The sequence below is a fragment of the Emydura macquarii genome, unplaced genomic scaffold (assembly GCF_026122565.2).
Source record: "Emydura macquarii macquarii isolate MOO-44397 ecotype Brisbane River unplaced genomic scaffold, CSIRO-AGI_Emac_v2 contig_2372, whole genome shotgun sequence".
NCBI lineage: Eukaryota > Metazoa > Chordata > Testudines > Chelidae > Emydura > Emydura macquarii.
In genome coordinates this window covers 2114379-2140005 of record NW_027132509.1, presented here as the reverse complement: position 1 = coordinate 2140005, position 25627 = coordinate 2114379, and the positions used below count along the sequence as shown (strand labels likewise).

The 25627-nt window shown below is 40.9% G+C and overlaps 1 protein-coding gene across 5 annotated transcripts in view; it reads right to left on the bottom strand.

The window, feature by feature from the left end:
* GRK5 (G protein-coupled receptor kinase 5) overlaps positions 1 to 25627 on the bottom strand; it is a 218490-nt gene that overhangs the window by 44860 nt on the left and 148003 nt on the right. For all 5 annotated transcript variants that reach the window (XR_010922183.1, XR_010922184.1, XR_010922185.1 and 2 more), the window contains exons 4-5: positions 24904 to 24981; positions 502 to 602 (exon numbers count right to left, since the gene is read on the bottom strand). Coding sequence is in view for 2 of the 5 variants with exons in the window: in XM_067561319.1 (XP_067417420.1) it covers positions 502 to 602; positions 24904 to 24981 (179 nt within the window). In the remaining 3 variants the exon portion in view is untranslated. The remainder of the gene's footprint in view (positions 1 to 501; positions 603 to 24903; positions 24982 to 25627) is intronic.

The following is a 25627-nucleotide window of genomic DNA, read 5'->3' as shown; positions in this document are numbered from 1 at the left end:
AAGCCATTTTCCTGTCAAAAAGATTAAATAACGCACATACATCTCAACTCTCAACTGATGGTATTTTTTTGTAAAGCCCCATCCTTTTGTTGAAGGTTTTCAGGAAAAGCCATGCAAGGCAAAGTTTGCACATTCCACTCGCTAAATGGACTGTATAGCCACTTAATTTTTATTCACTTTTAAACAAATGTTTTCTTTGGATTCATTATCATTTTACCTCTTTTCACACAGCATGAAGTCTATGGCTGGTTTACTTGGCTAGAACATTCTGTCAAATACATGAAACATTAAGTGCCTGTATGTAGTCTGTATAGTGAAAGGGAAATATTTATTGTATTTTATATGGATGAAACAATTTCATCACTTGTCAGTTATTTGTCTGAGAATGTAAATTTAAGAAAATGCAAGCTGCAGATCCAAATTCCTCCCCTTCTCTGACCCGGTCTTTTACAAGCCTGAAGACTGCAACTGTGTGATCTTTGGAAGTCAAGTTATACTTACTTTGCACAGTGAGAAAACAGCTCTTTGCAGGGGCTGATTTCAAGTTTTTCTTCAGTCTGCTGGACAAGATCTTGACTGACTTCTGCAACATAAACTGGGGACTAGGGAAAGACAAAAGGAGCAATATTATCTTTGTGATAAAGAGCAGCGGATTCCCTGCTAGGACATTAAGTCATGTTCATTAGCCAAACTCTTGGCCATTCAGCTCCTTAGCCAAACTCTTGGCCATTCTAATTCAGCTCCAAGGGTTGTACAAGAGCAAAGGCACACTGAGTTATGCTGCAATAAAGTAGGATACTATGGTGATTTGCCCTACATGCCACTGTACCCCGACCCAAATGCGATGACCTTTCATGTACCCTTCTGTATCTTCACCCTTTCTTCATCCCCATGGATATGCAAAAGATCCTGGCCTGCCACCTCTTCTATCAGTTAACAGACCACATTTTACTTCCTTGAAAAATTTGCTATATTGAACTGCATAGGGACTAGTTCTGCATTCATAAAATCATAGAAGAGTAGGGTTGGAAGGGACCCCAGGAGGTCATTTAGTCCAACCCCTCCTCAAAGCAGGACCAATCCCAACTAAACCATCCCAGATAGGGCTTTGTCAAGCTGCACCTTAAAAACCTCTAAGGATGGAGATTCCACCACCTCCCTAGGTAACCCATTCCAGTGCTTCACCACCCTCCTAGTGAAAAAGTTTCTCCTAATATCCAACCTAGACCTCCACCACTTCACTTGAGATCATTGCTCCTTGTTCTGTCATCTATTACCACTGAGACCAGCCTAGCTCCATCCTCCCTGGAACCTCCTTTCAGGTAGTTAAAGGCTGCTATCAAATCCGCCCTCATTCTTCTCTTCTGCAGACTAAACAAGGCTAGTTCCCTCAGCCTCTCCTCATAAGTCATGTGCTCCAGCCCCCTAATCATTTTTGTTGCCCTCTGCTGGACTCTTTCCAATTTGTCCACATCCTTTCTGTAGTGGGGTCCGCAAAACTAGACACAATACTCCAAACGAGGCCTTACCAGTGCCGAATAGAGGGGAATAATCACTTCCCTCAATCTGCTGGCAATGCTCCTATTAATGCAGCCCAATATGCTGTTAGCCTTCTTGGCAATAAGGGCACACTGCTGACTCATATCCAGCTTCTTGTCCACTGTAAACCCCAGGTCCTTTTCTGCAGAACTGCTGCCTAGCCATTCAGTCCCCAGTCTGTAGCTGTGCATGGAATTCTTCCATCCTAAGTGCAGGACTCTGCACTTGTCCTTGATGGACTTCACCAGATATCTTTTGGCCCAATCCTCTAATTTGTCTAAGTCACTTTGTATCCTATCCCTGCCCTCCAGTGTATCTACCACTTGCCCCAACTTAGTGTCATCAGCAAACTTGCTGAGGGTGCAATCCACCCCATCTTCCAGATCATTAATGAAGATGTTGAACAAAACCGACCTCTGGGGCACTCCGCTTGTTACCGGCTGACAACTAGACATTGAGCCGTTGATCGCTACCTGTTGAGTCTGAGGATCTAGCTGGCTTTCTATCCATCTTATAGTCCATTCATCCAACCCATACTTCTTTAACTTGCTGACAAGAATACTGTGGGAGACCGTATCAAAAGCTTTGCTAAAGTCAAGGTATATCACATCCACCGCTTTCCCCACATCCACAGAGCCAGTCATCTCATCATAGAAGGCAATCAGGTTGGTCAGACATGACTTTGCCCTTGGTGAATCCATGCTGACTGTTCCTGATCACCTTCCTTTCTTCCAACTGCCTCCAAATGGATTCCTTGAGGACCTGCTCCATGATTTTTTTGGGGACTGAGGTGAGGCTGACCGGTCTGTAGTTTCCCAGATCCTCCTTCTTCCCCTTTTTGAAGATGAGCACCATATTTGCCTTTTTCCAATCATCTGGGAGCTCCCACAATCACCATGAGTTTTCAAAGATAATGTCCAATGGCTCTGCAATCACATCAGCCAACTCTCTCAGCACCTTTGGATGCATTGTACCTGGCCCCAAGGACTTGTGCATGTCCAGCCTTTCTAAATAGTCCTGAACCTGTTCTTTCAGCACTGAGGGCTACTCACTGCCTCCCCATTCTGTGCTGCCCAGTGCAAAAGTCTCGGAGATGACCTTGTCTGTGAAGACAGAGGCAAAAAAAGCATTGAGTACTTCAGCTTTTTCCACATCATCTGTTACTAGTTTGCCTCCCCTGTTCTGTAAGGGGCCCAGACTTTCCATTACCTTCTTTTTGTTACTTACGTACCTATAGAAAACCTTCTTGTTACCCTTCACATCCCTTGTTAGCTGCAACTCCAGTTGTGATTTGGCCTTCCTGATTTCACTCCTGCATGCTCAAGCAATATTTTTATACTCCTCCCTAGTCATCTGACCAAACTTCCACTTCTTGTAAGCTTCCTTTTTGTGTGTAAGCTCACCGAAGACTTTTTTGTTAAGTCAAGCTGGTCGCCTGCTATATTTGCTATTCTTTTTGTACATTGGGATAGTTTGTTCCTATCCTCAATAACATTTCTTTAAAATACAGCCAGCTCTCTTGGACTCCTTTCCTCCTCATATTAGCCTCCCAGGGGATCCTGCCCAACAGCTCCCTGAGTGAGTCAAAGTCTGCTTTTCTGAAGTCTGGGGTCCATATCCTGCTGTTCTCCTTTCTTCCTTTTGTCAGGATCCTGAACTCCTGAATTCTTTAACACAAAAGAGAATTCTCCCAGTGTTTCACCTCATTGATGCTTCATTGTGCTGTCTAAAAGAATCCCAATTAGTAGTACAATGAAATCTCAGAAGTATTAAAATAATCATTTCAGATAGGCCAATTCCCACCCAACTACCTACAAACTCCTTTCCAACCCTTCATTGCTGTAGGAAACATACCTTCAGCACTCTCCAAAATCCCTGTCATACAGATGTCTCTTGCAATGTACCCAGAAGGTCACCAAATCGGTCTATTTCAGACCAATTAACAGAAGGGACTTGTTTTTAGAAACATTTCATACATTTGCAAGTTGATAAGAAAATTGTGTAATCATAACATATGAACGAAATCTATCTATAGCTATATTTCATTCACGTTGTTATTTGGGCCTTATTCTCATTTACACTAAAACCACCCCTTATTTATTCAAATCAGTAGGATTTGAGCACCTCCCTCCCTTCAGCTCCTTTGAGATCCCAGCCATATGTATCGATTAAACCCTCTCAATATACGTGCAGGAGCTTTAACACTTTTGTAAAGCAAGTTTTTCATTCATGACCATGATCACCAGATGGTGCTGAGTGGGAGGATCACAGCACTTAATCACATACTTCTGATCAGATTGTCTGGGCAGCTCACGCTTGGTTTGTGATGTCCTGACAAGTATTGCAATAAATTGCTGTGATAATTGAACAAATGATTGGGGTGAAGGAGAAGGGAACAGGAGTAAGTAGGAAAAAATCTCCAGATTGATGGAAGCTGAATTAAATTGTTTTTTTTTCACTGCTGAAATGAGAGTATGGTCCTGATTACAACATGGAAGTATACCCTGTGCTCTGCCAGAGTATTTTTAAACAGGGCCACATTCTACAGTATTGGGCAACGGAGACTCAGAGTTTAGCATTTTAATAAAATCAGTAGAACATGATGACGTGTTTGCCCTCAGTGGAAGATTTCCTCCTTCACTCTGTATGTCTATCTGATCTTCCTTAGCCAAAGAAGGTTAGGTGGAACGCCCTGTAGAGCTCATCATTACCACTCAGCTCAGCCACAGGGTTTCTATGGAGACCAACATGAGGTGCACTTTCACCTGAGCTGGAGCAGACAGTCTCTACAGCATTCCCAGCACCGCCAGGAGGAATAACAAGAGAGGAGGCCTGGGAGGCGACACTGGTCAGCATCAAGTGCTACACGCAGGACCCATTGACATGATACGAACATTTTTAACTCAGCAAAAGGACTTCTAACCGATGCCATCAGACTACAACCAACTAAGTAATCCTCACGGCGCCCTGTGCGGTAGACAGTACTACTGTGCTCATTTAACAGATCAGGAAACTGAGGTAGAAGGAGGCTAAAGCCAAATTTTCTCATCTTGATTGCTCACTGCAGGCAATGGGAATTGTCGGGTGCAGAGCACCATGGAAAAAAATCAAGCCACTTATTTAGGTACCTGAATAAGGAATGAGGTCTCTAAATTTAGCCGCTCAATTTTGAAAATGTTTGTGTATGTGGCTAACCTGAGGCATGAACAGTGAACGAACTGAGAACAAAACCCATCGCTGCAAGATTACATTTGCTGAGAAAACATAATGTAAATTCTAAGGCATTCAGGAATACTCTTGTAGGGCCTGATCCAAAGTAACAGGAGTTTTTCCATTGAGTTGGGTTAGAAAAAATGTTAACTTGCATGTTTTAATTAACATGTGGTTAACACCCATTTAGTGTAGACAAAGGCAGCAGTGTTTAAAATGTGTTAGTTGGATGTGGTTAACCGAGCTGAATGGCGAGGCAATGATGTAACACAGTGGTTCCCAACCTTTTTGGCTCGAGGGCCACAGATATCATTTATACAACCCTGAAGGGCCACCAGTCTCCACCAGCAGCGCCCCCCCCCCCGCCCCCCCACACACACACACACTGCAGCCAGACAGAAGGAGTTCAGCGAGGAGGCTGCTTCCTCGCTGATCTCCTGTCTCCCTGGCTGCATAAGGGAAACCGCACATGTCCCATAGCCCTGTGTGCTCCACCTGGGTCCTTAAACAGTGGCTCCCATCTGCAACTAGTGGGAGGGGAGCTGTGGGCTATTTTGAAAGCCCCCGCAGGCCACTTTTGGCTCCTGGGCCACAGGTTAGGAACCACTGATCTAACATATTACAACATTCCTGTCCATAATTAGACAGCTAAAAAAAACGGCCTGATTCTTAGAGGTGTTGAGCATCTGTATCTCCTATGGGCTTCATGGGACCCTACACTACTCAACACTTTGGAAAACAAGGCCTTTATTTAAGTGTCAAAATACAGATAAAGGTGCCTAGTTTTAAATATTCAGTTAGAACACTTTGGCTCTCTTTCTATCCCCATTCACATAGCCATGCTCTCCATTTCTCCTCCTTTGTCTGGGATCAAGTTAATGTTATGGCACTCAATACATCACTTTTTGTCCAGAACCAAAGTGCATGACAAAATGGGGCCCAGCCGGGGCCCAGCTTTCCCCACCAGTACACACATACGGACACGGAAGTGTGCAGGGGAGACCTCTTACATAAACTCAGGGGAAACTAGGACTCAGGTGACACCTAACCTACCCTCCTTGGGGAAAAACTGCAGAGAGCAACCAGACACTAGGAGCAGTCACAGAAGCAGCCCAGGCAGGAACTTTTGCACATTCAAAGAACTTCCTGCAATTTTGACTAGCCATTCTCTGCCCTGTGCTGATTGGCTGTTTGCTCCAACCCTTCCTTTCCTCCTGCCTCAGTTTCTTCATCTCAGCTTCACTCCACACCTGCCCCTCATACCCTCTCTTCTCCTGCTCTCTCCCCCTCCCCTTCACTTCTCTTTCCATTAATCTTATCTCCTCTGAACTAACTCCTCCCACCCCGAAATTGGAACTAACCATGTTTGCTGCCCTCACACTGTTCATGCTGCTTGTATGTCATAGCTCTTCCCTGCATCCTGTGTCTGTCTGGTCCATAGATTGCTAGCACTTCAGGGCAGGGACTGTCTGATACTCTATTTGTACAGCGCCTAGCACCATAGGATCCCATATATCATAAGTACAATTTTAAGAACCATTTTAATACACAAGGAGACTGAATTTGGGATAATATGAGGGGAAAAGGAAGGGAAGAAAAAAGATTGTGAGAACTTTGCCATTCCACATTGCAGTTAATTGCCCTTTCCCATCCCAAGTTCATGAGAGACAAAGTCAATGCTTAATTTTTCAAAACCACTCGCAATTGACCTTTGAATCACTCTTTTCTTTCCTCCCCTCTTAACAAATCAACAGCAGACTCACAATATTAATGAAAGTAAAGCCATCTAAGAACACTAACATTCTGCACTTTTTAAAAGGAACCATATGGATGGACTGATGCCCAGTATGTAATGCAAACAGTTTTACTAGACCGTTTCATTTTCTATAACAAAATGCATTTTTTTCATGTGCAGTTCATTTTCAGAGGTATTGTATGTCTATGAAAACACGTTGTGTAATTGTGCAGTCATTGAAACCATTCAAAACCAGAGGCTTAAAGCCAAAGGGACCAATCCAACTCAATTAGTGTAGCCTATCCTTCTGTACAATGTATAGTTCCAAAGAGTCATCTATATATAATATAGACTGACATAATTCATTAGATTTTTCTTGTGATTTCATACCCCACAATGATAGACCTAATGTGTTGTCCATCTGGATTCTTAAACAGTCCTCACTGTCATTTTTCCTTAGCTTTTGCAATTCAACACACATTCACATCGATTGGATTTAAAAATAAACAAAAAAAAACCCTCTCACTCCCAAAAAACCCACCAAATCACATACCTTATTTTTGCTTTGGGGAACAACAAATAGTTAACAAAACTTTTGAAACCAAGAAACAAGCATTTGGGTCCCAGCAACTGAAAGTTACAAAACTAGCATCTTGTCTGACTAAAGAAGAGAATTGTTTCTTCCCTAGATAAGGAGAATGACAAACAGTTTGTGTAGCTTCAATGAAAAGTGCTCAGTGGCACTTATTTCATGCCACTCTCCCAGGATGCCATGGGCAAGGGCTGTAAAAGTAGATTTGGCTTTCGTCAGATGGTGGTGTACTCTCTAGTCACGTACACCACTTTTGCATACATTAAATGTTCTAAAACAGCCAGGAGATTAATTTATCAAAAGTAAACCTAGATTGTATAGATTAATACCATACATCTTGAATCTTGTGACTCAAGATCTTCTGTTAACTCCCCAAGTTCTCATGTTTTTCTTGTATTAAACCAAACAAAAAAACCCACCAAACCTCCACAATCCTGAACAGACATAACTGATGCATAGTATTGCATTTTCCCTAATGACTATTACATTTTCTCAAATGCTTAAAAGCCCAATTTTGGTCTCACTTGCACCAATGTAAATCAGAATTAACTCCACTGAAATCAATTTCACTGGTGTAAAACAGGAATTTCACTGGTGTAAAACATGTGTAATTCAGATCAGAATCACGTCTTAAGACTCTGACAGTGCATGAAGCTGCTGAGTTGATCCAATAAAAATAAAACTCTCATCAAGTTACACCTTTTGATTCATAAAAGTCCAAAGGGTAATCATTTTTGCCAGATTTTTAACCAAAGTAAAAACCATTATATGCTGCTCTGTTTGTGTACAGATGCATTTGTAATGATGAAGGTCAATAGGTATAGACACCTCATTATGCAAGTATTGAAGGGAAGCTGAGTTTGATTCACACCCCAGTGAAAGCTTCCAAGATGATTCTGAAGTCCCCATTATCTGTTATTTTAAACGTCACATTGTATTACTGTGCTTTAAAAGGTAAACTGGCCTGTTACGACAGTGCCGTATGTTTTGCTACAGGATGCTTCACTCATTATTTGTTGTCTACTGAACAAAAAAGGAAGCAAATTCCCCCTTCATTTCTATATGTTTTGTCATAATATCTGTAACATTTCTATGATGAGGAGATATTTTTCATGGGAATCTGTGCAATTCACATGGCATCTTGTCATTCTGCCAGGTGGTCAAACCCTTCAGAAATGAACAAATGCATCTGCTGTATTGGGTAATTCACTTCAGCAGTAAATGGCTGTGATTGGCGTATTAATTTCTCTTGTAATTATATTACTTTGTTAAGATGTGTTAAATGTGCTACTGCTCCTTTAAGATGGGGAACTGCTAAATGTGGTACTACTTTTCCTTTGAGACATGGAAACTTTGGTCAGGATGTAGTGAGCTGGAAGGACATGTCTGGAAGTTTCTGGGGGCTAATGGAGGCAATTAATTAGCTGAGGCTTGGGTCCTAAACCTGTTCTGTGGATAACAGAAGTTTCTTGTTCATCTGGGTCAGACTGACTTTTTAACCAGCAACAACAATTTCTTAGTCCATAAATAGGAATAATTAATACATTGCATTTATACCATGCTGCTCATCTAAGAACCTCAAAGCACTTAAGAGACACTAAGTAATTAAGCCACATCCTGCAGAGGCAATGTGGCTTAGATGGTAGAACACCAGACTGGGTCTCAGGAGACCTGCATTCTGTTCCTGGATCTGCTGCTTGCCTGCTGGGTGAAATTGGGCAAGTCACTTCACCTCTCTATGCCTCACTTTTCCTATCTATAAAATGGGGATAATGACAATGAGCTCCTTTGCAAAGCACTTTGCGATCTACTTATGAAAAGTGCTATATGGGAGCTAGTTATTATTATTACAAGCATTTTACAGATGGGTAAATTGAATATAGAGAAGTTAATGACCCCCCCAACACACACACACATCTTTCAGAGGAAATCAGTGAAATCAAAGAAGATCCACTGAAGTAAAAGCTGTGGGTGTTCAACACTTCTAAAATGCAGAGCATACATAGCTTGCCATTGTCACATTGTATGTTAGTGGCGACATAGGGAATAGAACCCAGGAATACAAGCTCCATCGTATGCTGGCTCTAGGACCATGGATGACACTCCTTATAGAACCTTAAACCATGAATGTTCATATAAAAGCATATCTAGACGTGAACAAAAATATCTTTTTGAATAGTACTGATTGCATGCAAGATCTCTGAGCATAAATATGACTACATTGCTAGCAAGTTTCAGAAATGCAGCAATGATGTGATATTGAACCATTATATGTTATTTTAAATGTCGCTGGTATAAAACAAAGTTCAGCATATGTTACGTTTCAGTTTCTGAAAACATTCCACAACAAACTAGTCTAAAATTAATTTAAAATGGTTCAGTCCATGGACAAAAGGTCGAGCCATAACTTTTCCTAAGCTGTCTCCAGACCCAAGCACTTATTTCTTAATAATGTGTATATTTTCAGATGTGGGCAGCCGACATTCCATGTGTAAACAATTTGCAAATTCTCTTTGTGGACTAAAAATTAGAAGAGGTATGAAAGCTCTGAAAGGAACAGTTTAAGATGAAAAGCAGACGTCCTATAGCATGATGAGATCAGAATGGTCATGTGAAAGAGAACCTGGAAAAAATGACTTTGTCCAACTGTCCTGCAGCTGCACTTGACCTGCATTTGCATATTTCACACAGCTGTGCAGCATAGAAAGCAACAGACTGTGTCAATGCTAGCACAACCTTGGCATGCAATATATCAATTCTGCTGCTGCTGCATTCATCCCGAATCCACTTCCAGATGTTTGTGGAAGGTGCAGCCATTAAAGGATGTGGTTAATGATGCCTAGTGGTGCTTAAGATTGTCCCCACTGTACGTCAGATGAACATGGTGATGAGAGGTCCTGCAATCAGAGAAGGGATTGGAAAGATCGGTGGTGGGTGGCTGGACTGAGTGTGAGTGCTTCTTGGATGAATGCATGGTCTCTGATGGCTGCAGAGAGGAGCACCCGTGTATGTGATAGTGTAGGAGGGTAGGAGAAGGCCCTTTAGATGGATACATTGGGAGTTGGGGAGCGGAGATAGTGGGCTGGTTTCACCCTGCTGACCAAGGCTAGCATTCTGCTTGCCAGTTGGGATTCACCCCGGAGAGGGCAGATAGTATTTCCACTAGGGGCTCCAGTGGTGCCCCTGCAATGGGAATACGCTGACTCTGCATAACCCAGGCCAGGCAGGGCCCCTCACTGAGGAGAGGGTACAGCTACTTTCTGCCACTGCAATCTCCACTTCCACCCCAAAGGGCAGGGAAAGGCCAGCACAAGCCAAGATTTAATGTGACCCAGAGACTGAGGGGCTGGGAAGAGGTAAGTAGGGTGAGGGACAGACTGAGGGGGCATGAGGTGAGAAAGGCGAAGGAGAGCGCAGTCAGAGAGGAGGCAGTAGGGAGATACCCTAGAAACTATTTATATTTCACCGTGGCATGGATCAGATATGTGTCTGTCCCTGAGAGAAGAAGGGATCCCAGTACTGTCTCATCACACACACATTTCTTTGGTCTCTTTGGTGAGGCACAAAGATGTTTGGAAACATCTGGTTTTTTCCCTTGATCCCCGAGTGTGATCCCGCCCGTTCAGAGCAAGTTGCATTTGTAGAAAATGGCCAGTTTCAGATCATGAGCAGCTGCAACATTTTAAGTAATCAGCTGCTGGGTTTTCTTTTCCTACCACAAAGTCATCTGGGTCCAGCTCAGGCAAGCCAGCTAAGCACAAGGCTTCATAGTTCCAGAGTATTTTTGTTTGATACACAGCCATAGGAATTGACACTGGGAATGGATAAGGAGCATGAACTGCAGCTGTGTTATTATTAGTATTAATTATTTATATTGATGCAGAACCCCACTGTGATACCAAGCCCCACAGTGCTAAGTGCTGTACATACACTTGGCAAGAGATAGTCCCTAACCTGAAGAGCTTACTGTCTAAATAGACCACAAAGAATGGGAGAGGCAATGAAGGCAGAGAGAGGTGAAGTGACTTGCCTAAGGTCACACAGTGGATCAGTGGCAGAAGCAGAAATAGAACCAGACTCTCCTGACTCCCAGTCCTGTGCCCTTAAATTAACATCTTCAGTACTGACTACAGCAACATGTATGGGCAGCTAAATGAAGCAAATCAGCACCTAGTAGCAAGAGTAAGATTTGTTTCATAGTCACATAGCTGATTTGAGACCATGACGAGATATAACCCGTCAGATAAATTTGCTCTAATATTCCACCAAAGGAACCAAAACTTTTGTTACCATGTGGAAAAAGAAAACAATTGATCACATCAGACCCCACATCAAACAGTTTGCTCCCCTCTCTGGCATCTTTGTTTCTCTCCTGAGTCTGACGTAATCAGACGTAATCTGACGTTCCAAAACATAGCCTTCCCTCTTCGGGGCTGGTTTAATAAAGTCTCATTTACACAGGAAATGTATCCCAACGCTTCTACAGGAAACTCTCACATCCTAGTCTTCTCCTCAGGTTTGAGTCACCCATCTGTTCCAAACTCAACAAGCTGTCTCTGGAGCCTAGTGTCAGGGCAAACTCCTCTCCTTGCATCAGGGTTTCCTACATCCTTCCTCTAGCTCTTCCAGGGGTCTCGCCATTGGTGCAAGGGTTCCAGACAGTTGCTGTCTCTCCCTGCTGGACCCTTGCTTGGAAAAACAGCCACTGTCACTTCCCTTCAGCCTTCAAGGGAGAAACTCCCAAGCATGCCACACTGTCTCCAACTCTCTTCTGGACTGGGGGACAGGATCTGTCTTTTAACCTTGTTTATCCCTTCCCAGCAGACCTTGTTGTAACCTACAGTTCAGAATTTTTTATTCCATGAATGTTTTCAATATTTCAAATTTTCCATTCTGATTCAGAATAGAAATGGATTTTAAAATAGCAAAATTTCCCATGGAATGAAAATTCTGTTTCCTGACCAGCTCTACGTGCAATGCAAGTGCAGTGAACCAGTTGAAAGACTTTGAACTCCACTGTCATTTAAAGAGGAAAACACCCCATTCATCCAAAGCAGTTAAGTGTTTCTTTTATAGAGTTTAGATTAAGGTCCCAGTTCTGTCATCATTGAAGCCCAGTGTGAGTTTTGCTGTGAACTTCAAGAAGGTTGGGCCCCATAGGAAGCTGTCAGCAACAGACTTTTCAACAACTTTCACATCTAACCCTTCCTACCCACACTGTTTTAATAGCACTTTGGAAATCTGAGTCTAGTTATTTCCATCCCAAAAGGTGTTTTATCTTCATTCTGTGTATATACTGGTTTATTGATATAGGGTTGTTCATGAATCAGAATACTGGAATTGTTTTGTATGAACTTCTTTTCAGAAATGAAAAAGAAAGTCTGGGTTTTAGCTGGGTTATTGTTTTCATTTTAAACAGAACAAAAGTTCAAGAGCTTTGCAAATGGCGAAAATGTAGTTGAAACATGGTACTTACTCACAACCAGATACCACAATTAAAAGCAGTTTAAGAACCAGAATAGAAGAGAAATAGTAAATAGAATTTTCAAGCTAACTGAAGTTAGAATACTCACAGAATCCAGATTGGTTCTGTTAGGTTACAGTCCAAAGGAGCTTATGGATTCTGGGAAGGATCCTTTGATAGCCCAATTACTACTAGCAGCTAGATGTGTGATACCTCATTTTTGGAAAAGGACAGATTTCTCAACATTTGTAGAAATAAAGTATGGGAAATCCATTCAATGGGGTCAAAAATGACAGCCTTTTGTTCAAGATCAAGTAGATCTGACAATATATGGTTGCCATTTTTGGAATTTGAATAAAATACATACACATATAATGATAAGATTCATTTATCATAAAATATGATAAAGATTCATTAGGTCTTTTAAAGGTAACAATTGAGGTTATGAATGAGATTTGTTAATACCTGTATGAAAAAGTTAATGTGTGTTAATAATGATAAAATAAGAAGTTAAAAAAGAGAATGGAATAGAACAGAAAGTGCTCTTTCAAAAACCTAATTTTCCTGACACACCTTAAAGGTTTCAGCCAAAAATCAAACATCTGTAAGAAAAAGGCACAGGATACCTTACATAGTTGGAAGAAAATCAGAACCAGTCTAAATTTTCCTGTTTCTGCTACATTTTGCCTGACCTAAGCACAAGCACCAGAATCAAATACCATTAGAAAAGTCTGGATTTTAGAATCCCGGCTTGTCATCTGGCCCTCCTATGTATCATAAAATAAGCAAACCCAAGCCCCAGATCGGAAGGCTCTGACACTTGTGGAAAGTTCAGACCTGACCTGTCTATCTCTAGTTCAACTGAACATTTTTCTGGGTTAAAAAAAAAAAAATTTAGATGACTATCGTCAACAATCAGTTTTCTTTTGTGCATGGCTCAGATTTCTGTTCCCATACAAGACCTGGCAACAAGAGTGATAAGACAATACAAGAAAGTCTGTTCTCACAAGCTTTCCTATACAGTTTAACAGGCTCAATAGGTTTGGATATGCACCCAGACGCTCAGCTGCTTATTGGAACTTCTCTACCTTTTGATGTTCTCCCATCTCTAGTGAGTAGTCTAAACATTAGCAAACAAACTTAGGTTGCAATAGTCACAGCTTGGCTTGCTTTGGTAAACCAAATGTCATTTGTTCCATTAAAAAAAGGTCTCTAAATCTATAAACACTCACTTACAACCTTACCTTTATTTAATGGCTTTCTAGTGGGAAAACAAACAGACTTCTGCTCAAATTAGCTCACCCCAAACACAAGAGTTTTGCAACTTTTATGCATGTGAGTAACCCTTCCCTTGCAAGCAGCACCACTGAGGTCTTTGGAGCTACAGTACTTGCACTGACTAAGGTTCGCACGTGTGCATGTGAGGCCTGATCCAGCTGAAGTCAGAAGCTTCCATGCTACCAACTGCAATGGGAGTTGGATTGGGCACAAAGTTTGCGGGCTCTGGCCCTCTTTAATAATGAACTTTATTAAATAATAGGTCAAAATCCTGAGAGAGAGAGTGAGTGTATGTGTGTGTGTGTGTGTGAGAGAGAGAGAGAGAGAGAAATACAAACACAACAGGCAGCTAGCTATTTGAGGGTATTAAAACAACTTGGAAATGAGTAAAATAAAAATAAACCAGGAAGCGGAGTGCCACTTTTACTGAAAGACTAGAAACACCCACATGAAAGCAGAATAAAAAAATCACACTAACACCCACCCCTTTTCAAAAGGGAGTCCCCTGATCATGTGTACTATGTGAACCAGCAGTGAGATAACACGCAGTAACTGCCATCAGAAGCGAACAGAGAAGGAAGATGTTTATTGTTCAGGATGACATGCTGTTTACAGCAGCATATTCTGTTCTTTCTCAGTTTTGGTCTGTTGGACAAACAACAGCTGTGTTAGGCTATTTAAATTATGATGCTAGGATTTTGAATTGGGTCCAGGCTTTAGCCTGATTAAATGATATTAAGTTAATTTACAAGCAGAGGCTTGGCATGCAGGTCAAGTGCTTTTTGCATGTGTAGTTTCCTTCTTCTTTTTTTTTTTTTTTTTAAATTAATTTAAAGTTGAGCACTTTGAGAGCCAACTTTCCACAGCATGAATAAGCTGGTTATATTTTAAACCCACCTGCCATCAAAGGAATTTTTGGAAGCTCATATTTTTAAAAAAAAGATTTTTCTCCAGTGAGGTTTTAATGCTTTTAAATACATTTTGTGTATTTATTACTTGTGAGACAAAAACAGTACCATAAGATGCTGCTGTGATTTTTGGATCTTGTTTAAATAAAACACTCTAATGTTATTAACAAAATGATTTTCTCACTTGAATTTTACCAGATAAGAGCATAATTCTCATGGCTCACCTCGTAAATCTGCCAAGCCCATTCATAAAAGGCTATTTCTAGACAGAGAAATTCAGAGGAAGGCATCATGTTTGACCTCGCTTTAACAGTCATTCATTCTTAAGGGAGATACAGACAGCAGGTAACAGCACAAACAGGCTAAGTGTAATCTGCATTAGTTCTGTTTGAGTCTTTGTCTCCTTCTACCGGCTGCACCACGTATGAGGGTTTATCAGTCTGCCACTGCTTCTAAGCTATTACAGATGCTCCTTTATTTCAAGAAGTAGAAACCCCCCTTCATGCTTTTAGATCCAGAGATTCCAGGTTCTAGTCCCATAGATGATCTCCACCAGCAATGTTGTTATAAGTGGTGGCCCGTATGGGGATTTGAACTGCTTTGGACCTTTGATGCTTAGGACACGTTTCCTTGATCTATGTGTGACCCATATATACCAGTCTAGGTTATGTGGGTTATTCAAGCATGGTGGGATACTTGCTTCTCTTCCGCACCCAGCACCATAAGACGTGAGCAAGCTGTAATAAAAGAATCACTTATCTCAGATTCCCCTGCTGGACAGTACACTATTATTAGTATTAATAATCATTTGCTGTTCACTACTTCAGTCACAGGCATCATGGTCTTTAACTAACTTTATACACTTTGTCTATAATATAGGAATCTCTTCTTCATCAAGCTAATTGTGAGAGGAACAATGTCATCTGCATAATCTCTGCAGCCCAACTTTTAGGAATGAGGTGAAGATTATCTTCTCCCAGTGGAACTGCAGGGGGGGATTTTGTATAGATTGGCAAAGCCAGGGTTGTCTTAGATTTGTAAATCCTTGTTACCTGGGTTTGGGTTTTGAAAAACAAATCCAAGGGTTTTGTTGGAGTTGGATCCGATTTTATGCAAAGTTCTATAGTTCAGGGTTTGGGAGTGGGGTAGAAACTCAGACAAATTATTAGTTTTGGCCCATTGCTAGAATGTAGATAGGCGGACTAGAATTACCCTCAACCTAAGCTGCAAATTGGCCTGTTACGAATGCCATGGGATAATGGTTTAGGAACAGAGCAGTCATTCTGCCCTCCTAGCTAATAAAGGAAAGGTTACTGCAGCAGAGATTACTCCAGGGTAAATGATGTGTATCCAGATATTAGGGATAAAATTCAGCTTTACAAATTGTTGGTTAAACATCCAACAAATGCAGCTCTAATGCTGACATCCGTAGAAAACAACACCATCTAACTTCTCAGCTACATTTGCTAGAACACAGTCTCCATGACATGAGTCACTGTGAGTTAAACAGCCTATGAGGCCTGTCCAGATCGAATGACTCCTATGTCGTCCAGTTGCACACATTTTGCTAACATGATTCAGCCGGCACAAACTTTTAATTTTTCAAAGGCTCAAACTAGAGTAGTTCTGTCAAACCTGAGCCCGATAAATGGCCTTTGGCCGTAGACCAAGACGTCTCTTTGCCTTTCCTGACCACAAATGACAAACGGTTGAGAAGCGTCTGCTCGGCAAAAAATATATGAACCTGAGAATTTAACCCCACTACAAAGACAAGGAGGGGTCCATCCTCAAGTGACATTTCCATTTAAAATGTGAGCAGTGCAGTTATTGTACCTGGCCCAACCTTTCAGCCACACAAAAAAGTGTCATACAAGTATAGCCCTATTGAAGTCAAATGAGCACAGAGGACTGCTCAGAGATTTATTTCAGGACAGTGGACTAGAACAGACTCCATATAATTTTCAATAGGATATCTAGCAGTTTGGGATCATTGCAGGAACCAGAAGTCCTCAGTAAGTGTTTAGTTAACTAGCATATATATTATAAACAGTAAAAACAACGTGAGTTCTGTAGCACTTTAAAGACTAACAAATTATAAATTATAAACAGTGGGTAAGGTATTAGGGAACAGGGCTTGACAAACCATGGGAAAATGCCATTTACTCTGAGACCACAGCAAGGGAATTCCTCATCAAACAAGTTGTATGATTTTTTTTTTTTAGAGCTTGTCCCCTGTAATTTGAAGAATGCTTATTAATAATAAAGCCTGATTATAAAGCACTAATTTGAGTAGCAAGGTCACCAGGCTGCTGTTCAGAACCTTTGCCAAAATGGGAACATCCATGTGACTGTATGAGATGTGCTTGTATAGAAAGCACACTGCAAAGTTTACTTCCCAACTTCCTTAGGATTGAGACACACTGATCACCAGAGACATTGATTATGCTGTTTCTGAAACAACAACAATTACATATTGATTTCTCTGGAGCCTGGATTATGTATTGATTATGCTCCATATAAGATGGAGGCTCAAGTTACACACTCACCACTGGATAAAACTGTCAGTGTATAGTAGCAAAATCAATACAAGGGGGAACGGCAAATTCATCGAGTCAGAGGATGAAATCCTGGCCCCACTGAAGTCAATGACAAAACTTCCATTAACTTGATTAGGGTCAGAATTTCACCTAAAGTATTGGGCATCCTAAAGGTCTTCTGCTAGTTCTAAAAGCCACAGTGAATCACATTCTGAGCTGGTAAATAACCATAGCCAGTCTCAGAACCAGGCAGCATGTTGTGTACACATAGGGCACCGCACTGCACGCCTCTTCTGTGTCAGAAATCAAGTGCTCACGGCTTTGCCAGTAATCTGGCTAGGGGACTCTTGTGCAGTCTCAGAATAGTTCTGTGACCAGCTCTGCAGATAGCCACTCCCCTTTGCACAGGCTCCTACCTCCAGCACGACATGCATCATGTATGTTCTGTGCAAACACTGCAGGAAACACACACAGGGAGTCCAGTGAAAGAGCACGCACTGTACTGTATGGTGTTGCTCTCCTGTTGAGACATATAACGGGAAAAAGAAAGACCAGCTGGATATATGGCCAACCGGCTGGATTTGCTTGAGAATGCAGTATTCTAGAAAGCAATTCCTGGAAGTTCATATCTCAGAACACTAAGCCTCTGTCTCACACTAAGCTTTCTAGATTTTACGGGAACTTTAATTTCTTCTTTCTGAGCATCGTTTCCAGTAACTTTCAACTTCTGTTCATGGCTGCTCCAAAAAATAATTATAGCATCTTTCCTACAAGGCATTTAGCATAACTAAACAGACAGGGAGCAAGAGGTCTCAGAACTATAGTGCAGTTCTCAGTAGGATGTGACCTGCCGTTCCATAAATGGGATACAGCCAAAATTATTAAAAAGTGATACAGTGAGCTTTCTTCATGGGAGATGGAAGGCAGCAGTGATCAGAGAAGATGATTAATCTAGCGAGTTGAGTGCCTTGATTTTGCATTTATTTCACCAGTGGGGAAAACAAGAAAGGAAAAGAAATCTCAAGGAGAGGATAATGGATGTATTTGAAAGTGGAAAATAAAATCCTCAGTAGCAGGATTAAAATGATGCTGTGCAACAAGAAGCTTATTCTACGACAATGCACAACAGAGACAGGCTCTGGGAACACTAGACTCAAGTGGGCGAAGTTTGTCCAGCAGAAGATGTTAACATACAACTGTAATTTCCTCCCATCCATATTAAAAAGAAGTTGACATCACTGAAAGAGCCTAATGTGAATGCAGAGCACTCCTTAGTTGGTATGCAAATACAAGGCCAGACACTGCTGATCAGCAATTTCCCCTTCATAAGACTGAGCCCTCCCTTCCTTATCCTATAATTGTTTGTAAAAACAAAGGACACATTTTTTTAAACAAAATACCCATTGCTCTCCCCTCACTGGAATATGTGGAACTATACCCTTGTCCTATTCACCTTCTGAAGAAAAGGGAAAAAATGGCAAACATGGCCTTTATTCAGTGCATTTCCTGAAGGAAAAGTAAATGAATAGGAATTCAGATAAGAAAACAACTGCAGTTACCGTTCTGCAGATTCTGTAAAGTATATTAATGGGAATAACAATGCACATTAGCCATCCCATTCAGTAACATTTTTAGTACCCAGCTGAGTCCAAATATAAACTGTAATGGCATATGGAGAATGTCTTAAGAGACATTTCAAATCAATTTGCTTTTATATAGCCTCTCTCAGACAAACTTTGCAGTGAGAGAGAAAATAATGAGCTAATGATTTAGTAGATTTGGGTAAAGTGGCTCTCATATAGACAGCAAGGCAAAAATGATGCAGAGAGATGAAATGCAAAGCTCTAATTTAAAAGCAGTACTGATGTAAATATACCTCTTTGCCTGCTATTACAATAGGTGGGGGGAAGGAGAGGGAAAGAGGGTGGGAGGAAGTCAGGTACAAAAGGAAGCTAGATAATGAAGTAAAGCTGTGTTGGGTTTTGTTATAACTGATCTATGACTACCCCTGGGGACTTTCTATCCATAGATAAAATGGAACTTAAATCTCAAATATTCCCATTATATCTGGATTTAGTTTTATAAAATTAAAACCCAGTATGAGCTTATGAAAAACCAAAACAACAGCCTGCCAGTGAAATCAGGAAAAAATGTTTGTGAAAATTCACAGGAACATTTTTAGCAACTGATGTCACAGCCTCAGAAATTTGCTTTCCCTTTCAGACTTCCAGGGTGCGTCAGCCTGTGCTCTTTGAGTTGGACCTGTCTCTCCAATATCTAGTTAAATCAAACAGGAAGGTGTTGAATAAAGCTCATTAGGAATTTTTAGACAAAATATCTTTTGTCGAAAAATGCCAATTTGACAAAACCAAAACTTTCAATGGAAATGTATTGGTTTTGTCAAAACTTTCATTAGAAAGGTTTCTCACATCCAGGATTAAATTTCTAGACAAAACCTGAAAGAGAGAGAAAGAGAGAGAGGTCTTTATTTTGTTCTGATGAGGAATGAAACAAAATTCTGAAACCTCAACATTTTTCACAAATCAGAATTCTTGTTTTCTGGTCAGCCCTAGTGTTGAATACATTGTTTGTAGAGATTGTTAAAGTTTTCCTACAGAAAGTAAGGTGTCATCCTCCTTCAAACAAGTCCCTAGGCAAGAAACTCTCTCAAAGCTAACTTTGCAGACAATTATTGCCCAGCCTTTAGCCTTTCCTTTTTGGTGAAGATTATGGAGAAGGTTGTGGTGAGACAACTCTGAAGTCATCTGGAGTCTTCAGATTTCCTAATTCCTTTCAGACGGATATTCTGCCAGGGTATGTCACTGGTGTTGTATTATACAGGTCTCTTCTTAGTGATGGACAAAGGCCTTGTCCATGCTAATTGGCTGGCTCTGTCAGCAGCCTTTGATTCAGTAGCCCATGAAATTTTGTTGACTCACCAGTGGTGCCTATCTGGGGAAAAGGGTGCAACACTGGAGTGATTCTATTTTTTCCTCTTCCATGTAAACTGGGTGAGGTTTAAGGTAATTGCTCCTCTGCCACAGGAGATCTCATATGGGGATCTCAAAAGGATCTATTTTATCTCCTCTCCTGCTCAACATTCGTGTGATGCCACTAATGAAGATAGCAAATCTTCTTGCACTGAGGCAGCATTAGGCTGTAGATGCAGTTCTCTGCATTAGTATGTCTTATTTCCACCAGAGCCAGAGAGTGCAGTGCCTCTGTTTTCCCAGTGCCTGTCTGAGACTGGGACTTGAATGTGAGTGTGGTGGCTTCCGCTTAGTTCAAACAAGAGAGAGGAGATGTTAATGCATCAGGGTAAGGTGGAAGGATGGAAGTACCTGGAAGTACACCTGGAATTACACCTGTCTTCTGTGGCCAAAGGAACCTATTTTATCTGCATCTGGTTAGGCAGCTCTGCATCTTGCCATGGTGAAACATGCTTTTGTGGCTTGCAGATTGGATTATTACAGCATGCTCTAAGTGGGCCTGTTCATGGAGACGATTTGGTGGCTACAGCAAATGGTCAGAATGAAGCTACTCAGTTTCTTTATCATATTAGCCATAGCAAACACATTAGAACTCTTCTCCATGAGCTGCACTGGTTACCTACTTGCTTCCAAATGCAATTCCAGATGTGGACTTTGATCATAATCTGAGTCATAGTTATCTAAGACATTGCCTCTCTCTTCATCACCTGATGTGAGGTGCTGAGCTAGCACAGCCTAGGTTTAATTGTCTGAGGGCTAGTGCTGAATATTCTCAATACAGGGACTTTTACTCTGGAATTCACTTCCCCTACTGCTCTGAGGACATAGTGCAGGGCTCATCTCTCTGCAGGGGTAGTGAGATATGGTCTGTTTATTTTGGGGAATATTTTCTTCTTCTTGTTTCTATGAGATGTGTAACTGAGCGTATTTTAGAGTGATGATATATTTTATTTTGTTATACTTGTAATTCTTTCTATCTTCATTCCTTATACTTGAACTCACTTAAAATCCTATTGTTAATACATTTGTTTTAGTTTTACTATAAAGCAACTCAGGGCAGTGTTTGAAGGGAAGGGTATATTTACCCCAGTTAAGTTAATAAGCTGTAATGTGCTTTTGTCTTCGGTTGTAGAGAAATTCAGAACTTGGGGCGTTTGGGTCACATTGCTGGTTGTAAACAAGGCTGGGAAAAGCCAGAGTGTAGATACGTCTGCTGGGGTCAGAGCTGCTGAAGCAGGGCTGTCTAGCACACAGACACTTAAGATGTGACCTGCACGCTTGCAAACTGGCTGTGAGCATCCCATGATATAATGATGATCTGTTACATATATTGCATCCTAATGGGCATGACACAGCTACAGCAATACTTAAGACAACTTAGAAATCTAAATAAAATATAAAAATAATAATGAATAGCCAGAATAGGGAGTCTGCATTTTAGTTTGATTTTGCTTCTGATCCTGCATTCCAAACGGCAACAATAACAAATGTACTCTGATTCTAAATCTGAACCATCTTTCAAAGAAATAAATCAATAACATCTACAATTTTCTTCTATCAATCAAGTTTTATGTCAAACTATTTTTATACCAAGATAGTGAGGTTCTTTGAAGCACAGACATAAACCTTCTTAAGAGAAACATTCATCTGAAAGCAGAAAGTGTTTGAATCTGAGATTACTTTTCTTTGCTGGCTTGGCTGGTCCCCCATCTGCTCTATGTATTTAGGCTACATCTACGTTTACATTGCCTCACAGTTCGGACTATCAGGGTGTGAATAGCAATGAACACTCTCCACTGTAACTCCCCCAAGTAGACCCTGCAGGCTTGAACTAAAAAGTTCCTAGTTTGCATTAATTTAATACTGTTTATGGGGGAGTGTAGACAAGCCCTTAAACTCCTTGAGGCATGAGAGGATTTGGTTTAGTAAATCTAGTAGCCAATCTGCAGAGGTGGCACAATTAGCCTAGCCTCTGGGAAATAATTTCTGCTACATATCGAGTTGCACTGGTGTCATCTCCAGAAAGAAACAAAAATGCCACAGTCAACTTCTTCCAGTAATAACAAAGTGAAGGGCTGAGGCTAGTGCAGTTACTAATCTCCCACCTCTGGAGACCCAGAGTTAGGTTACAAGGGAAATAATATAAGTTTGCATTTCTATGACCCCTTCTACCCAAGGATCTTAAAGGAATGAAGCCTCACTATACAGTTAGGTGGGTAAATATGGCAGGGCACAGGATGGAATCCCCAACTCTTGAGGCCCAATAAACTTCATAAATCTTGATATATCTTGATTTTAATAAGGCTTTTGACATAGTCCCCCACAACATTCTACATAAACAAATTAGGGAAATGTGGTCCAGATGAAACTACTATAAAATGGATGCACAATGGTTGAAAGAATGTACTCAAAGAGTAGTTAACAATGGTTCATTGTCAAACTGGGAGGGCCTATGTAGTGGGGTCCCTCAGTCCCTGGGTCCAGTTTTAGTCAATATTTTCATTAATGACTTGGATAATGGAGTGGAGAGCATGCTTTAAAATATGCAAATGTCAGCACTGGGAGGAGTTGCGAGTATTTTGGAGGACAGGATTAGAATTCCTTGACAAACTGGAGAATTGGTCTGAGTTCAACAAGATTAAATTCTTGTGACTGCAACACTAATTCAAATAACAATAGCAGTGAAGCCATAGCAAAAGATGCAGCAACATGGGCTGCACAAGTCTGTCAGTCCCGGACCCCGGAGATGTACTCAAGCAGCTTCACTGCTATTGTAATTCAAGTTAGCTAGATCAAAGCTCGCTTAGGTATGTGTACAAGTGCTGCAATCACGACCGACTGCAACGTAAACGTATCCTGGGATTGCAGTGGTGCTGTTGGTCAGCACTGAGGTGGATTGTCAGAGATGTGTTGGGAAACTGCACAGTTCCTGGCTGTGCTTAACTCAAGCCAGTGAGGACTGACCTTCTCTCGCTTTGCTAAAATCATAGAATCATACACCTGGAAGGGACCTTGGTCATCTAATCCAGTCCCCTCCACTTATTATCTAGACCATCCCTGACAGGTGTTGGTCTAACCTGCTCTGAAAGATCTCCAATGATGAAGATTCCACAGTCTCCCTAGGCAATTTATTGCAGCCTTTAACTACTCTGAAGTTTTTCCTAATGTCCAACCTACACCGCCCTTGTTGTAATTTAAGCCCACTGCTTCTTGTCCTATCCTCAGAGGTTAAGGAGAACAATTTTTCTCCCTTCTCCTTGTAACAACTTTTTATATACTTTAAATGTCACAGACATCACCAAAGCTCATTTCTCCACTCCAAAGAAAAACAAAACATGTTTCTGGGGCAAGATGAGAATGATGGATTTTAAATAGTCAATCCTCGCCCCACATTACTCTGTAACAGAAACTTTAAGCTAAACTACCACATTGGAAAAATAAAACGCAGTGTTAAACTTAAGGTCTATAATGAATGGGTAGCAGCAATTCATACCAGCGGCACCTCCTCTTTATATACCTGAGATATCAGGTTCAGTCAATGAAACTAAGTTCCAGACAGAACTTAAAGTACACAATAAACTTTATTGTAGGAAAATGATTGACTGGAAAAAAAAAAGCGGTCTGCCCTGCCTCTCCACCTCCAAAACGTACTGTATCATTTAAATATTTTAAAAGGCATTTACTATAAAATGTAGTATGTTATCTTTGGGGTTAAATGCATTCCTCTTGTAAAAATCATCTAAGCAGTGTTCGTGGGACTCAGTTACTCTTTAAGCTTTCAGCAGCTTAAAGCCTACGCTAATTTATGTGTTTGAAGATCAGCATTTGTTACGTACTGGCACAAACTTCTGCAGAAGGTTAAATGTGGTCAGCAAATGAACAAAAAAACAAAAAAGAACTAGTCCCAGCTGCAGCCTGCCCAAAATTCTTGCAGCAGTCTTGTGGTCCAGTTCGTAATGCCACCCAGTGGACACAATGTTCACATAAGCTTTTCTCCTTCATGAATACCAAAGATTTAACAACAAGGATTTGATAGGGAGGAAAGAAAAAAATGTGATTTCTGAGTATGAATCCATCCTTAAGAAAGCAGCTGAAGAACAGCGTCCCATATCTTATGCCATAAAGCCATATATACCACATAGCTCCATAAAGCAGTATGCCGGGGATATAGATACAACATTAAGGAGTCTAATTCACCAAATGATATACAGCAATTGCCACTAAAAAGCCATTATTCGCCAATGCTCAGCACATAATTGTGTCTTTTCCCTTTGATTAGGATAGGAAATAACTGTGGAATCTGCTGGCAAATGTTGGCTTCTTAATAGTGGCCACAGTGTGAGGATTGTATTATAGTGTATATGTGTAACTTCTACATAAAGGGAAGAGAAACCCTCTTCAATTGATGCATAAGGCCCCTAAATCAATTGATGCATAAGGCCCCTAAAAAGTTCATTATCTTTCAAAGTCAACTTTTGGACTGAAATTTGAACTAATTTATACCTAGCTGTTAACTTAACAGATTAAGTTTTGTTCCCTGGAAGATATTTCCATTAAACTGCATAACACTGGTTTAAGATCTTGAATCACTCCATTTAGCAGAGGAGTGCCCTGAATTCCTTCAGTGATATCATTTTGGCAGCTTCTTACCTCTGGGGTGAGGTATTTCATCATGATTTCCTTTCCTTTCTCCCCCAGTTTTTCATCTGGAGCAATTTCATATTCTGCCTGGAAAAGAAATAAAGAAACCATCAATATTTGTACTCACGCTTCATCATTATATCTTCATTTTGGAGTTGGCCTTAATTGAACATTCCACTTGAATTATTTGGAAGGCAAATAAAATCTTCTGATAGAGGTAAAAACTGTAGAGTTGATCTAATTGAAAAGCAAAACATTGCTGTCAAGATGTTTGGACCAAGACCAAGAAAACAGTTCTCTGAAACCAGCTCTCTTTGACTAGGCCCACATATGAGTAAATTTCATTTATTTATACTTTATCGATTTGCCAAGCCAATGTTTTGAAAATGTTTCTGATAATAAAGGACACCTCTCATGGAGCTTTATTTGTTTTCGCTCACTGTCTGCTTAGATGTAGGGAGTGGAAATTAATTTTTCCAAATGATAAAGGAGGATTATTTGTTTTGTCAGTCTCTATCACAGCAAAAACTACTTTATATAGGCATAAGGAGAGCGCCCTCAGCAGGTTGGGCTTTTGGAATCTTGGGTCCTCCTGTGGATTTTAAATTTTTCTCTCAGTATAACACTCATTCCTCAAAACTGTTTCCCTCCACAGAGTTTTTGCCCATTACTTTCAGCACTTCTTGATGCAACCTCTTGAAAAAGGGAAAGCTCAAAAACCTGGGTTATTCCA